Source organism: Zosterops lateralis, assembly GCF_965231275.1.
Source record: "Zosterops lateralis genome assembly, chromosome: Z".
In the NCBI taxonomy this organism is placed as follows: Eukaryota; Metazoa; Chordata; class Aves; order Passeriformes; family Zosteropidae; genus Zosterops; species Zosterops lateralis.
Genome location: NC_139800.1, coordinates 43767811 through 43783541, shown reverse-complemented (window position 1 = coordinate 43783541; position 15731 = coordinate 43767811). Strand labels below are relative to the sequence as shown.

Sequence of the window (15731 nt, the reverse complement as noted above, 5' to 3'; positions counted from 1 at the left end):
AAAATAAATTAGCAAGGTGATAGACGAGGTGTCTTACAAGATGAGATTAAAAATGTTGATAATTCAGATTGAAAAGAAAGAGACTGACGTATCTATAGTTTAAAAAATTAAGGTGATGGATAAGCTGCGTGGGGAGCTCTTCTTAAAACCCTGCAGTACTGCAAAGTACTGCATCCATGATATGGCTAATAGGAAAAATTAATTTAAAAGATGTGGTGTTGCATGATTGGATTTTACCTTATTTGTTCCTGTTGTATAAATTTGTTTCCAGAAGGTTCTCTGTAAAATGGTTTGTTCTCTGTACCCCCCTCCTGTTCTTCTCCCTTGGTTCATCCCCAAGTTGTTTACCAAGCAGTTGTCCTAGTCAATCTTCAGTTTGGCCCTGCAGCTGTCGAGTGCCAATCATTTATTACACAGCCCTCTGGTCCTGTCCCTCACTCCAGGGCCTCTCTCTCCCTGCATCCAGAAGGTTCCAGGAGAGGCGTCGAGTGATTGGGCAGGATCCAGGTGGTCCCTTCCCAGTTTCTTATGATTTGATGATGTATCTGAACATTATGTTGAGAGCCACTCCCTGCTTGTCTGCTATTGGATTGTTGCTGTACCCATCCCTGAGATCCACCCCCCCCCATATAAGTCACTCCACTCAGATGCTTGGGGTCTCTCCTGAGGCAGAGGTCTGAGGTGGGGATCCCTGGATCCAGTAAACTCCGTTTGCTCAGTCTCAGTGGAGTCCTGTCTTGTCTCTCCTGCCATCGCCGCGTTCCTGCTCCTGGTCAGCCAGGGACCCCCGTGTTGCCGTGGTGCCAGGGCTCGCCGAGCCGTGCGACACAGGCACCGCAACAAAAAGACATAAAAGTAAGCAATTTAGGCAGGTGGTCATGAGGTTCTGATGCTTGCTCCTGGAGGAGGTACTATCAGAAGAATTGAAAAGCAGTTAGACAACTTTATTGACAATTTATAAATAGTTAATAAAAGGCCTGGGAAAGAGATACTTCAGCACAAATAAAAACTGTGGCTTCTGAGGGAGTAAAAGAATTAACTTCAAAAAGTAGCCAGGTGTACACTGTCTCCCTTAACAGCATCTTGGTTTTGCCCTTTTCAAACAAAATGATAGATCCTGGGATTGGGGGAGGTCTGATTTATTAAGATGTCTTTTATGTTCTTATGTCTAATGGAGTAGTATTGTTATATGAACTCATACAGGCACACACAACATCCTAGGCTACAGTAGCACAGAAAAGCCCTGTGTTTCAAGAGATCCTGGAAAGTCTATGTTTAAGAAGTCATGGTTGCATGTACCCATGCGTTTTAGAACACAAATTATTACTCTCTTAGTTATTAGTGCACAGGGAAAAAGTGAGAACTATGTGTCATGGTAAGTCTAAAACAGCAGGTTCATGGTAATCCCTTGGGTAGACTGGAAAGGTGTATTAGTGTTTCAGGGCTTCATTAGACTGGAGAGACATAGTTGTAAATTATCACCAGGTTCCCCAAAAGCATGCATGTCCACTCAGAAACACAGTCACTACTGTCTCTTGTGGCTACTCATGGATACTTGTTTGAGCATCTACTTGAAAGGTGTCGTATTAATAATTTTAAGCAGATATGCTGTAAAATAATCTCCAATAATTACATGCAAGGAAACTTGAGCTTTCTAAGTAAATAAAGGGTTTAACTTACATGTATATCCAACTACTAATTTTTACTTTAGGATTTAAAAAATATTTTCCTATTTTTTTATTTAGTTTCTATGTTTCAGCTATTTTCTGTGTGGTAAGTAGATTGGTTTGCATCTGTGGTCTAAGTACAGAGCTAAATTTTTTGTGATGCTCTAATTCTTAGCACAAATTTGATTCAAAAAAGGTTTTTCTGGATTTAAAGTCACGAACTTTGAAAAGCTTATCTTCTGTGGAGTGAATAAAATGAAACATATCCTAGAAAAACATATATATTTTAAGAAAAGGTTAAAATAAGAATGAGGAGGCTACTTCTGCTAGTTGTACACAGAGGCCATAATGAGAAGGGGAATTTCATCAGCTGAAAGTCAAAAGGACTTAAGGCTCATAAAATGATGATGAAAATATTGAATCTCAAAATAAAATAATAGAAGCGATGGGACTGAGGCCATACCATTCAAGTCAGTAACAGTGAATTTTTCCACTCATTTGAATGGGAGCAGAATCAATTCCCTGAAAACTTCTGTTATCAATTACTTGAAACAATCTAATATTTCCCAGGGTCAAGAAGAATTTACTGTGAAAGAAATCCCTGACCCTAAAAAAAGTGCATGTCATAGCTGTTGTGGTAAATGCTACCAACCCACACAGCACAATGGAGCCTCTTGGTACTGCTGCAGAAAAGGAGGACTTGCTTTGACTGGAAGCTGCTTCTAATTTTCTCGGGGGAAAAAAAAAAAAGTTACTTTGAAGTATTGTAGGCTTGACATTTTTGGCATATAACTTGAGGAAGTGCTGGTATGCATTTAAGTGTCTTGCACTCACTGGTACCCAGTTAGTTTAAATGAGCACACATGTATCTATCAAAATAGACCTTGAACCTGAAAACTTAAGCCAGGCACTTACAGAAACTTGTCCTGTCTGCTCTGCCACTCCTAAACAATCTTTTATCATTGGTAGATGATATAAGCGAGCCTGATACCAAACAGGGGTCAGATACAGTTTCAGGAAACTGTCGTATCCTTCTTCACGTCATTAATAATAGAGCATGCACAGTCAGGAAGCAGAAGCTGGGGCTGTTTTTGTTATTACTCTACCACACAGAAAACATGGACCTCTCCGTTTTGCCAAACAACAACCATCCTGATAAATTCCTGCAACTGGAGGTTAAATCTTTAGTGAAAAGCTCTGCCTTTCTACCAGCCAACTGGGCAAAATTCCCAGAAGCAGCTTTACCTGGAGTGCAGCGGTGGCACAACAGGATCTATTTACAGGTAAGGTCTAAAAGAGGCTGACATTTTCCTGATTTTCCTACCTTGTTTTAAAGATCATGAGAAAAATTACATGACATTGACACAGCAGCTGTAGTTTCAGATTCCTGCGTCTCTTAATGGGCATTGTTAATATTCCTGTATATTTTCCCATTGACCTCAGTGAGGATCAGGCTCCATGGAAGAGTTACTCTTTTCAGGGGGGTCCACTGACTTTATTTCAGTGTATTAGGCTTTCTACTGCTATTTGTAACATTTTCATTGCATTTTCTAGAAAGTCTACGGAAGTGAAATACCACTTAATTGTACTAAAGGTGTGCATGGAATATGCTCTCTGAAGAAGTAAGAAAACCCTCAAATTTAAAACTGAAAGTGGTAAACTTAAACTTGATGAAAAAGCACATTAGAGGAACGTTAGAGATTCTTGCTATAAACATATATTTACATAGCTCACCATAACTTCATGGTTCTTTTCACCCCCCCCCCTTTTTTTTTTCTCATTTAACTTTGGCCTTCCTGTTACATGGGAAGACAACTGTTGAAAATGTGAAACATGCTGACTGCATTAATCCAGGTTATTATATAGAGGTAGCAGCAGTTCCTTAGTAAAAATGTAAATGTGCACTGCCTAGCAGAGGCCCTGGAGCTGGCGGAGGAGAAGTTCACGTCTGGATCAGCAGCAGTACAGCTGCATCAGCTCACACCCCTCTGGGCCCCATTTGCTGCTCCACAGTGCTCTTTCCCTGCTGCCCGGGGAGCCAGTCGCCTTTCCCCACGCCTAGCATGAGCAAAAGCTCCAAGGTCTGGTTCTTGTCAAGGGATGGAGACATACATAAGTGGTTGGGGGGTGAGGGGGGTGATGGAGAAGGGTCTACATTCTCAGGATCCTTAGGGTGGGGGTCTGATTCCTCAGGGGAATGAAGAGCCAAAAAGCTTGAACGTGGAGGAAGGAAGGAGAATGATGCTGAAAGTCTCCCACAGCTATTTCCTGCTGCACTTCTCCCTTTTCAGACATTTCTCCCCATCAGCTCTCTAAACTCCTTTGCTCTCTCCCGGAGTCCATTCCAATCCTCGTCCAGTTGCAGAAGTACTCCGCCCGTGACACTCGCTTCCATGCTCCCCCCTTACTTTCCCTAGCTTCTTCCTTAGCCCAGACACCCTTCCCTCTGCCTACTCCAGCACCTCCAGCCACTCCGCTCGTGTTGTATAATCTTTGCTGGCGGCTCCCCAAGGAGCGCTAGGGCCGGGAACACGCGGCCGCTCGTAGTGTCCCATGCAAACAGCCCTAACCAAGGGACGGAGCCTGAAGGATCCCAAACTGTAGGGTATGGTGCAATGCTGGCCTCACCCTCTCCCCCCCCACCTAAGCCCCTCTTTTGTGCAGAAGGGAGGGAAGCAGCCACACACAGAGCCTCCTCCGCAGCAGGGATCCTTCTCCCCATTGTTGTCAATCAGGACACGCTGTCACCGAGCCAGAGCTGCGGAGCTGCGGGAGGATTAAAAATGTGTAGGGAGCCCTGTGCTTTTTGACTTGTGCTCTGCTTTTTTGCCACCAGCGAAAAGGTTTTCCTGGAACTCTGTGTCCCAGCCCCAGGATGGCTGTTTCAAAGGAAATGTCTGTACTTACTCACCATGCCTCCAAAAATGGAGTTCACAAATTGGTATATTTTATAAGTGTTAAACCTAGGACACCATCTATACTTTTAAGCGTAGTCATTAGGGAATTCAAGCTGTAGAGATAAGATTCATTGTGCCATTCTCTCTCCCTTAGGAGCTCACCTTCTTTTTCCCCTTTTGCTGACAATCAAAAAAAGGGAAAAGTACTGAATTCCAGACATTAGAATTCTGAGACACGATGGCATGGTGGAGAACTAATGATGCAGGAATAACATATTTCACTTCAAGATGAAAGAGATAATGGGGTTAAGGGTTAGTTAATTCAGAAATGGAAAAAGGGGGGTGGGAGGGGGAGAGAATTAATTTCAGAACATGTGTTCATGATTGAAAGATTCCTAAAGTCATTAAACCTTGACAGTAGCCTAAATTCCCTCTTTAGAAGTTAATATTCTTTTAAAAAACTAATGCTACTCAGAGGTCCCTATGCAAAGTGACTGCTCAGTGGTATGTTTGTGGTCTCTTCCAAACCTTTATTATGAGATCACTTAAATTCAAATGCACTGAAGTGCTTATGTGTTTTCTCCACCTGTAAGTTTTAAAATTTGTTTCCATTATAAAAAGCAGCTTCATGTAATGACAAAAAGCTGCTGGTCTTTCTTCTTACTTTCCTCCTTGGTATTAGGCAAACTAAACACCTTCTCTGCCTGGCATGTACTTTCATCGTCTACTTTGACTAAAACAAACCATAAAGTAGTCCAGGAATTTTGGCCCTTCCTTGTGAAAAGCAGCATAAAAAGCAGAGACTTTCTCCTGCAAATGGATCACTGCTGACCGCATCCTGCTCTTCTGACAATTTCCAGTCCTGCTGGACTCTTTGCCCCACAAATATGTTTTAATGCCCAGCACACACCCAATGATTAATCCTCCATATCTGTTTCTCATGCGTGTCTCCCCTGTAGTCAGCCTGGTAGTTTTCTGCAGTTCTCAGACTTCTCAGTCTTGTTTATATTTCCCTTTACCCCCCCATTTTTGGAAGACAGCAGAGAGCATTCAGTCTTAGCAGCGTGCTACTTCTTGGCAGGGTGTTTTTTTGGCCTTACATATGAGTTAACGCCTATGTCCTTTCTTTGCTTGTTTCTCAGTATACCAGGACAAGAGGGTTTTATAAAATCTGTAAGTTAGGTGCTGGGTTAGAGTCACTTCTTTGTTCCCTGGCTCATACGTGCATTATGTATTTCCATTCTCTCCCTTATTCTTCCCTAGACATCTGCAACTGGCCACAATAAGAGCCAGCTGCAAGGTTGGCAGGAGCTTTGGTCTGAGACTGTACAAAAGTTTTTATATAATGAACTCACAGCCCTGCAGAACGGCATTACCAATGACAGATAAAACACTTTTTTTTAACTAAACAATTCATTACAAGTATTATCAGTGATGCACAATTAAAATAGTCCATATGAATATTCACTTTTCTCTAAATACCCCTGTCACTTTGGCTGAAGTGTTTATCATCTACTGATCTCATTCCTGTCATTGTCAGGTGGCTTTTCAGTTTTGCAGTACCTGAGGCTGCCTTAATGTCTCTGACAAGGAATCCAGATTCCTTCCATTTCCTTCCTTAAGAAAAAATTCATTCCTAGAATCATGAAATCATAGGAAGGTTTGAGTTGGAAGGGACCTTACAAGTCATCTGATTCCAACTCCCCTGTCATAGGCAGAGATGTCTTCCACTTAACAGGTGTCTTGAAAGCCCCAGTCAGCCTGGCTTTGAACACTGTCAGGGAGAGGGCATTCACAACTTCTATGGGCAACCTGTTCAAGTGTCTCACCATCTTCACAGGGAAGAATGTTGTCCTTATAGCTAATCTAAACCTGCTCTCTTTCAGTTTAAAGCCATTTCCCTTGTCTTATTTTTGTAAAAAATCTCTCTTCAGCTTTCTCATCAGATATCTGACAAGATATATGTGTGTACTAGAAGGCTGCTACATGGCCTTCTACTCCTGTAGCCTTCTCTTCCCCCAGCTGAACAAACCCAGCCCACTCAAGCTGTCTTCACAGGAGAAGACATTTTCTGATCACCTTTGAGGCCTTGTCTGGACCTGCTCAGCTTTCTCAGGAATCCTAGATATGAGCTGTGTGCCCTACTGTCTTTCATATTTCCTTTTGCACCTTTGGTTAATGCTTGCCTTCCCTATTGCTTTTCCATAGCATCTCCTATGTAATGTGGTTTGTTGAACAAAGCTCTCAAGTGCTAATATTCTTCATAGCAAAAAAGCTTTTTTATTTTCTAAATGTCTAGCAATACCTATACAGTTGATACACCTAACACAGGGATTCTTGGCTACACCCTGGCAGTTTTTTGTCTGTCAGACCTTTTGTCTGCCTTCAAAATAGTTCTCTACATCCAAAAAATGTCCTTACGAGTGCAGGGAGGAGTCCTCCACAATCTGTTACAATCTGTTTGCACAACAGAGGGTTATAGTATTAAACAAACTACTAACAAATATAGTGACCACCATGCTAGTTTCATTAGGATTGAGAAAGCTGTTATAAAACAAATCCTGCAGTAAATAGTGGCTGTAGGTTTCTGTAGGACTGCCTTGGTTAAAACTTTGAGCAGTAGCTGCCCACCAACAGCATTTCTTACTTTCCCTGAACATCATCGCCAACACCAGGTGGAAAGTGGGGCTGGCTAGGGGAGCAGAGAAACTGGTTCTGTGACAGCCTGGGCCCAGATAGGAAGGCCGGGTGTCACCATGGGATTTTAGGGGCAAAAGTCCCTTTAATGGCGAAATAGATGAAACAGGCATGATCTGGTGCCCGGAAAAGGAACCATTTTAATAAGAAGCAAAACAACAAACAGCACACCCATCTCAGAATAGAATGCACCAAAAAAGGTGAGGGCTAGGGGGTTACAGTAATTTAGATAGGGTAGGATAAGGGCAGAGTCTGAGGGCAGAGAACCAATCAGGAGAGAGGATTAGGAATATGCAAATTATTCTGGTGAAAAGTAACCAAGAGGAACAGAGAACTTTCTAATCTACATAGGGAGCTCCCATGAGGTCTTGCAGGTGAGATTTCTCTCACTCTGAGCATGGGGATTTTTGCCCATGGCCTTAGCTCAAGGCTTTCTTTGACCCCAAAAGGTTCTGTCTTGTGGGGAAAGGAAAGAAAAGCTTGATTTCCAGGAAGTAAATCTCCTCAATTGCTTAACTGACTCTTTGTTCTCTTCTTTCAGGTAGATGGGCTTGAAACCAAGGTCTAGCCTTAACTGTTGGTGTCCTGGGTGAGACCAGGCTGAGAAAAGAATGGTTGGGCTCTTGGGTTGTTTCAGTGCTATCAACAACAATAGTAGTGGGAACAGGAGGCTGAAGCCAAGATACAAATGAGATAAAAATGTTTCCTAGTAATAAAGACTAAATTATAATTTTAGCTATATGTATTGTGATGTATGCATGAATTGCATTATAAAATAATGAGCAAGAGAAAAACATGGAGTAGGCACATGTGATGAAACTAACTCAGTGATGGAACTAACATTGACCCTCTGTAGATCTTTGGGCTTTTCACAAAATACTAGTACTTGTACATGACATCTCTCTGGGTCTGTCAAAGAGGGACATACTTTTCTCAGTGAAAAATGGGTTATTAACCAGTTATAATAGTGTTCTTACACTTGAACTATATATAGATCAAACACAGCCATGTGTTTCAAAGTTGAGCACTTTTAATCTTGTTAAATAAGTATTTCACATATTTCATCTACAGTTTTCAATGTTGTTCATAACTACTGCTCCTTTGATTTTTTGCTGTTCACCCCTTCCATTCAGTGAATAATAACATAAATTACCTTTAATTTGTTTTGTTCCAGCCTCATTCACTCTGTCTTCTTATATTCAGTGTGTATTGTATGAATTCTGTAATGGATATTGGTATCTAAATTTGCAATACTTTTCTCTTTCTTTGAATGTTTGCTGCATGAATCAGAGTCTGCGACGAAGGTTGGGAGGTGTTTTGAATCTTGAAAGAAAATGTAAAGAAGTAGCTTTTGCAAGAATTAATAGTAGCAAGTATATTTTTTGTTATCTAATCTTAAGTTTCTCTGCCTCCAGAAATGCGTAAGTTTAGTGCAATATTGTTTCTAATTCTTTGTATGATTTCTTTGACCTAAAACTTTAGGGGTTTGCATGTGATTCCAGTTTGTGTCCTTTCATTTCCCTAATTAGTCTGTAGGACATGTCTACTGCAGAAATTTTACAATCAAGCATCTGCTCTACTCAAGTACATTCTCCCAATCAGTTTGCTACTTCAATGTCTGTTCTCCAAAATTCCTGCAAACTATTTCCTACCCCAAATTCAGTCCAGTTCTCCTGATAAAACCCAGTTGCCCTTCCCAATCTATTCCCTCTCTAATCTGCTCCATACCACCACATTTTCCTCATGGCCATGAAAAGAAAGGTACTTCAGGCAGCAGGGGAAAAAAGTTTTGCCACAAAGCACGGTTTTTATGAACAAATTTTTACATCAAGCCACCTATTACACGTTTTGGAGAATTTTATCTAAAACAGCTTTAAAAATTACTGTCAAGTCACATTCTTTTCACAACATTTTAGCCTAGGGAGACCAATCATCCCCTGGTGACACAGTTCACGTTCTTCAACAAAATGTTCTCCAAGTTCAACTATTTAGCAAGCCTGAGGGAAGAGTCATTAAGGTCAATGACAAATCTTAAATAAGAAATAAAATAAATATAACAAAATGCAGTCAGAAAGAAAAGGCAGTTAAAAACACCAGCTCAGCTGAAATCTGGCCAGTACAGCCCATAGGGCTTCAGTGCCAGCTCTAACTGCAATGCAGAGTAATATTATCAGGGGATACATGAAGGCTAAGGAATGACATATGGAAATTATGAATTAACAGAAGGATGGGAGGTCACTAAGGATCCACCTGCCTGCTAATGACTATTGTTAATGGGAAACATGCTTAGTCACTTCTGCAGGATTTAGTGATAGGAATGCCAGCATGATGCTTCCTCCTAGAATTTCTTTAACAAAGTCTGTTGTTTTCTCTTCTCCACCTTCACTTTCTGAAAGAAATCAGTCCTTATACTTCCTTCTACACCTGCCAGCCTCAGACCAGTGTATACAAGTCTATACATGCACACAGATATTGTAGTCATGGAGTAGGTGATGACACATACATAGCAGCTGACTTCCACTGAAAGTGGATTCACCAGCTCATAAAGAGGACAGAAAATTACTCAAGCAGAAGGAGCCAACAGTTTGCTATCATCTTAGGGACCTTTACTGACTTGATGAAGTGTCCAAGAGGTTCCCAAAGGCAGTGCACAGCAGATCAGATGCCCTGAGCTCCCACCAGAAAGGTGGAAGAAGCAGCAGGACATGCCTCTAGCCCTTTTGCAGCTGAAGTCTATCCAGCCCTGTAGTATCTTAAAACCTGTAGGTCTCAGTAAAAGTGACAAATTCAGAGAAAGTCATCCTTACATGGAAGTAAGTTTCTCAAGACTCAGCTTCTCCATTGGTTCTCCATTGGCTGTTTATTGTGTGCATTTTACTTTATGTGCATCTTGCAGCAGGTGCTGCCCACACCTTTGTGATTTCTGAGAGCAGGAGAGGGGTGAGTTTGCCCCCTCCCAGCATACCTGACACAGGACCGCTGGGTCATGCCAAGGCTCCCCTTGACTCAACATAAAGCTCCTAAGGACAAAAGTACTTACGAGGAAGGATAACTTTGCTCTGTGTTGGTTTTAAAATCCTGAGAGATGGGAGACATATTAGTGTAATCTACAAAAAGCAGGTCTTAGGTAGCCAACACACTGTGGTACCATAGATCAAGGACAATTGAAAGTCTTGGGGACAGAAGTTTGGGACAAATGTTGAATAGCTTGGACTAAAGAGTCTGATTGCATTCCTCCAAGCAATTACAGATTGAAAATTGTCATAACTACTATTTTAGAGACCCCTAAAGAGGCCCTTAGTGCTGTTTTAAGAGGCAGCTTGTGATTTCTCAAAAATTATGATCCCACCAGGCTGTTCTTCCTCCTCCTTTGATACTCACATATTCTAAAAGATCTTATTTAATAGCTTTTGATATTGGGAGACTGCTCAGATATTTAATTACCTGTGAATTCTGACAGTGCCCTCAGTTGAATGAAGAGCCTCTTCAACATCCTAACATGGGTCTAGCATTTCAGAATGTGAACAGAACTGTGAGTCACGCCCCTGCTATCAGAGATGCATTTCCAGTTGAGGTTATCATTTACACACCATTGCCCCTGTGATCATTCTGTTTGTCCTTACATCTTTGCTTCTGCATCACACATCCACAGCTTTCACCAGAGCCATAATGTTCTACTGCAGTTCTCCATAGCAATGTTTCATACTGCAGTTCACATAGCACTAAGCAGAGGCTTTCTTCCAGCAGGCATTATAATGTCAGTTCACATTTGCAAAAGAACTTAATGTTCAGATTGTACCCACCTGCTTTCCCCAGAAGGAGGAAATCTGTCTGGATTGAGCACTCAATCTCCCTCACTGTAGAAGTTTGCCAGAAGGAGAAAAATGGTTGCATATGTAGTTTTAAAATGATTCTGTTGCATTATAAGTGATAATTCTGGAAGGGGGCCTGTATTGTAGGAAATGCAAATGAAAGCCAGGTTCTGATCTAACTTGTGTCTTACAGAGAGAAAAGAAAACTGTCACTGAGCTGCCAGGCTTAGACTTGAACATGGTGAGTCAAGAAATAATAGACAAATCTCTGGGGAAACACATTACTCCCGTCACCCTGAAATCCACAATCAAGAGCAACCCATTGTACAGTGATATCCATGTGGATGATGACTGGGAGGAGAAGAAAAAGAGCCCCTCCTGGACTGTGCAAGACTATGACAGACAGTCACTGCACTTTAACTTGGCCAGCCACATGAAGGTAATTGGCTGATGTGCTGTGTTTGAGCAAGTGAATTGCTGTGGGCTGTGTGGTGCATGCATAAACCACTGTGCAGGTTTTTAGGTGGGATTACAGAAGTAAATATGGAGGTATTTTGTGGTACAGACATGACACTAACAGGAGTCTGATCAGGAAAGAAGTCTACATATCTGGAGAGACTCCAGGAATTTAAATTTTAGAGTACATGACCCCTGATAAAAAAAACAAAACTCTTAAACCACAACACTGTACAACTCAGCTTCCATGTTTATACAGGGAAGAACTACAAATGTGGCATTTAATTACTATGTAGTCACTTTAATAACTGTTCATAGCAAAATTCTGTTTTCAAATTACCTATATTTTTCTCAGCCTCATCCACACTACACAGGATCCTGCCTCCCTGTGGGTTGGCACAAATCACTTTTAGGATTACTTTTTTTTTTTTTTTTTTTTTTTTTTTTTTTTTTTTTTTTTGGTGGTGGTGGTAGTGGTGGGTTTTGGTTGTTTTTTCCCTCCTTTTTTCCATTTTTTGAAAAGGGAGCCAGACCTGTGTTTATACAATGACATCTCTTCTTGAGAACACAACATGGTTTGTTCTGGGTTTTTTAAACACATTTCAATGGCTGGTGTCCTAGTTTTGGTTCCTGGATGAAAAGTGTGGTTTTAATTTTCCCCAGTGGAACATTTGCAGCATCTGGAAAGTAGCACAACCTACATTCAAGTGAAAGTGTCTTGCATATGTGTTGTGATGTCTTAAATTCATTAATCAGTATCTGATGATAGCCAAAATACTTCTGGGTATGTTCTAATGAATTTCTGTGTAAAACAGAGAAACTGATTTCATTTTCTGTTTTTTTTTTTTTTTTTCTAGGAAAATCCTAATGATCTACAGTTCTGGATGGGGGATATTTATACTCCTGGGTATGATACCTTGCTAAAAAAAAAGGAGAGAGAAAAAAAGCATTCAAAATATTGCCGAATCATTCTGCTCATGGTACTAGCCATTTGCATCCTAATTACTGTAATCACACTTAGTGTTTTACTTATTTAGTATAGCCAAATGATTGTGGAACCTTTTTCAATAAATATTTTTATTAAAATTATAGTTTTACTTGAATTTCATTTTTTTTAATCACAAACACAATTTATTTGACATCACTTCTTTAAAACATTCCTGTACAGCACAAGGACTTGACCCTGAAAAGAGACAAATACTCTGAGCATGTCTGAATGTCTCCTTACAAGTGTAATTTAAAAAGAAAACTCCATCTCTTTTAGTGCCTTTTTTGGACTAGCGATTTAAGTCATAATGTGTGGTATATTACATATTGTATGTATAGACAACCAGCTGACTATTTCTTCTAATAAACACCTACCATCCTCTTTGTCTTTTCATGATAGCCATTTTTAGAATACAGAAAAGCATTTTAATGCATCATTCAAGATATCAAAAAGCATTATAAAAGAAAAATTAACACATTACTTAGTGACTGAATCCATTGGTGCAACGATGCAGCATGTAGTAAAAACCAGCCTAAATGCATAAATATTTTCTTGCATTCATCAGAGAAGAAAAACAAAAATTAGATCACTGAGTTTCTATCAAAAATATTCCCTGAGACTTGTGACAAAATTCTTCTATCACTAGGTCATCTTCTTTCAATGTGTAACATTTCTGTCATCCCAAAAGATGGAGTGACTTTTTTTTGTTTGTTTGCTTTTTTAACAAAATCTGGGGAGTACTGTCATATAAACTGGAATAAATGCACCTTAAAAATTTAAACTTATATAACCAGGCTGTGAAAAAGGATCTTTGTGAATCAAAGGAACAAAATGAAATGTTTAGAGAGCACAGACAGTTAAGTTAATATACCTCAGAATAATTCAGGAGAATCAAAACATTAGATAAAATGACAAAATAAAAAGTGAGCGAACAGGGAGACAAGAATTTTAAGCAATTATTTCCTTTCTGAAAAGATACTCTGAGTGCTACAAACCCTTTATACCTCTGTATTTGGTGTTTAAGGACCTATGAATAATATTGAGATAGAGATTTCCCTTTTGAAAGAGAATCTCACAGATGCACAGAAGCTGGAAAGTTGCGGTTGTACCAGGTCTGCTTCTTGTCCCACAGAACGTGCTTTGGATTAGTCAGGAATAGAACTAAGGTAGAAAGTTTGTACTGTCCTCTCTGAATTCTAGAATGGGCCCTACTTACCGCAGGTTTACAGTTTTTTAACTCATGTCAAGATGAATTCATCTTCAGACAAGTGTATTTCATTCCTTCTTTCTCATCAAGTCCATGACTGATTCTTGTGTGTGCTGTGACTTCTTGGACCTTACTCTCACTTATACTATAATTAGTATGAAGATTCAACCTAAAAAATTCAAGTTAAAAAAACTTACTGCTTTAATCTGGTGTGCAGATAACAGCAAAAGAGTAGCAGCATTTAAATGAATGTGAATAAAGTTAGTATCCCTGTTACAAAATTGGACATTACTGTAAATATACAAGGGAACTCAGTCTCCTGTCTTCCTGCAGTTTCAGTGAGATGGGGGCTCTTGTCTGAAAGATCAGGCCCATTCAGTTTACGAAAGTAAGAGCTTGGGAGTATTTTACAAGACTAATAACTGACGTTATAAAGTAACTACTCACATTAAACCAACAATACTTGACTTTTTTCCAGCCCAAGTACATTTGCTTTAAGTGCATTGCATATAATGCAGAGATGTACTTTTGTAAATTATTGAGGCCTGCAGGCTAGAAGCCTAAAAGCAAAGAGCTCTGTAATTTCCAGGAAAACAGCCAATAACGCGAGTTTCTCAACTGCATTACTCTGCGAAGGCTTAGCTGAAAGGATAAAGCCGTTTTCTCCACCAGTTCACCACGGGCTGTTTTAGTCCGATTTCACTGCTGTCACCTAGCGGATAGCCAGCAAAGACCAAAAACGTGTCAGGCGCGAACATCGCAGTTTGGACTTTTTTTTTTTTTTTTTAAATAATGTCCTGTTTCTCTCGGATGCAGGGGAAGGGCCGGCAGTCTCATTGCGCTCCGGGGGTGCGGTGGCGATGCGGGCTCCTTTGGTGACCCCTGGCGGCCAAGCGCGGCGGGCGGAGGGACACCGCGGCTCCAGCGGCTCCCCGGAAGGGGCGCAGCCTGCGGGGTCCCAGCAGGGAATGGGAAGGTTCCTCCGTGCCCTGCGGGAGCGTCTACCCGCCCGTGAAGGAAGGGGCTTGCTGCTGCGCCCTTCGCAGTGCGCTCGCGTGGCGAGAGCCCATTGTCTGTGTAAAAGCCAACTGTGCTCCTGATAATGGGAAAATAAACAACACTCAAATATTTTGAGAGGAACCAACCAGCTCAAGAGACTGCGAGACAAAGACCATTCTTCAGGGGAGAGTGGTGAAGCCTCAGGATCCTTTGTAGTATGTGCTAACTCTAAAAACAATACATTAGACACCCCTTCTTTAACCACTTGATGCAGCATTACTTTACAAATATTGTAGAAAAAAATTAAAATTTTGCTTGATAGACACTGCTGTGTGTTGTTTCTTTTGTTATGTGAGTTTTTTGATTTTGTTGGTTTGGGTAGTTTGGGGTTCTTTTAATTCATTAGTGACAGAGACTGAAGAACATAAGTCATCAGACAACATAATAAACTAGCATCAGTATTGATGGTTGGAGAACAGAATGCTTAGTGTATTCCAAAAGTGCTTAAAAAACTATAAGAAAAGGAGGCTCAGGGGGACCTTGTTGCTCTCTACAGCTACATGAAAAGAAGTTCTACATATATGGGTGTCAGCCTCTTTTCCCAGATAGCAAACAACAGAACAAGAGGAAATGGCCTCAAGTTGTGCCAGGGAAGGTTTGGCATGGCTATAAAAAAATTCTTCACTGAAATGGTTGTCATGCACTGAAACAGGTTGCCCAGAGAAGTGATGGAGTCACCACCTATGGAAGTGTTCAAGAAACATATGGACATGGTTTGTTTGGACGTGGTTTAGTGGCCATTGCAGTCATCGTGGTTTAAGAGTTGGCACTGATTATCTTAGACATGTTTTCCAACCTTAATCATTATATGATTCCATGGATGAAACAACTCTACTAGGTAAGTTTCCAGTAAGTAATCTCTGTGATCTACATTCACTGCCCTATGAGCATAGTTACGCATATAATTTCATACCTTCACAGAATCTCAGAATATGCTGAATATGCTGA

The 15731-nt window shown here is 40.7% G+C and overlaps 1 protein-coding gene across 1 annotated transcript; it reads left to right on the top strand.

The window, feature by feature from the left end:
- Nucleotides 1-2739: 2739 nt before the first annotated feature.
- MINAR2 (membrane integral NOTCH2 associated receptor 2) lies at nucleotides 2740-12566 on the top strand (the record flags this gene model as incomplete). Its single annotated transcript, XM_083883173.1, has 3 exons — nucleotides 2740-2950; nucleotides 11267-11512; nucleotides 12387-12566. Exons 1-3 carry the CDS (start codon nucleotides 2786-2788, stop codon nucleotides 12564-12566), a joined length of 591 nt encoding a protein of 196 aa, XP_083739299.1. The 5' UTR covers nucleotides 2740-2785.
- Nucleotides 12567-15731: the final 3165 nt, after the last annotated feature.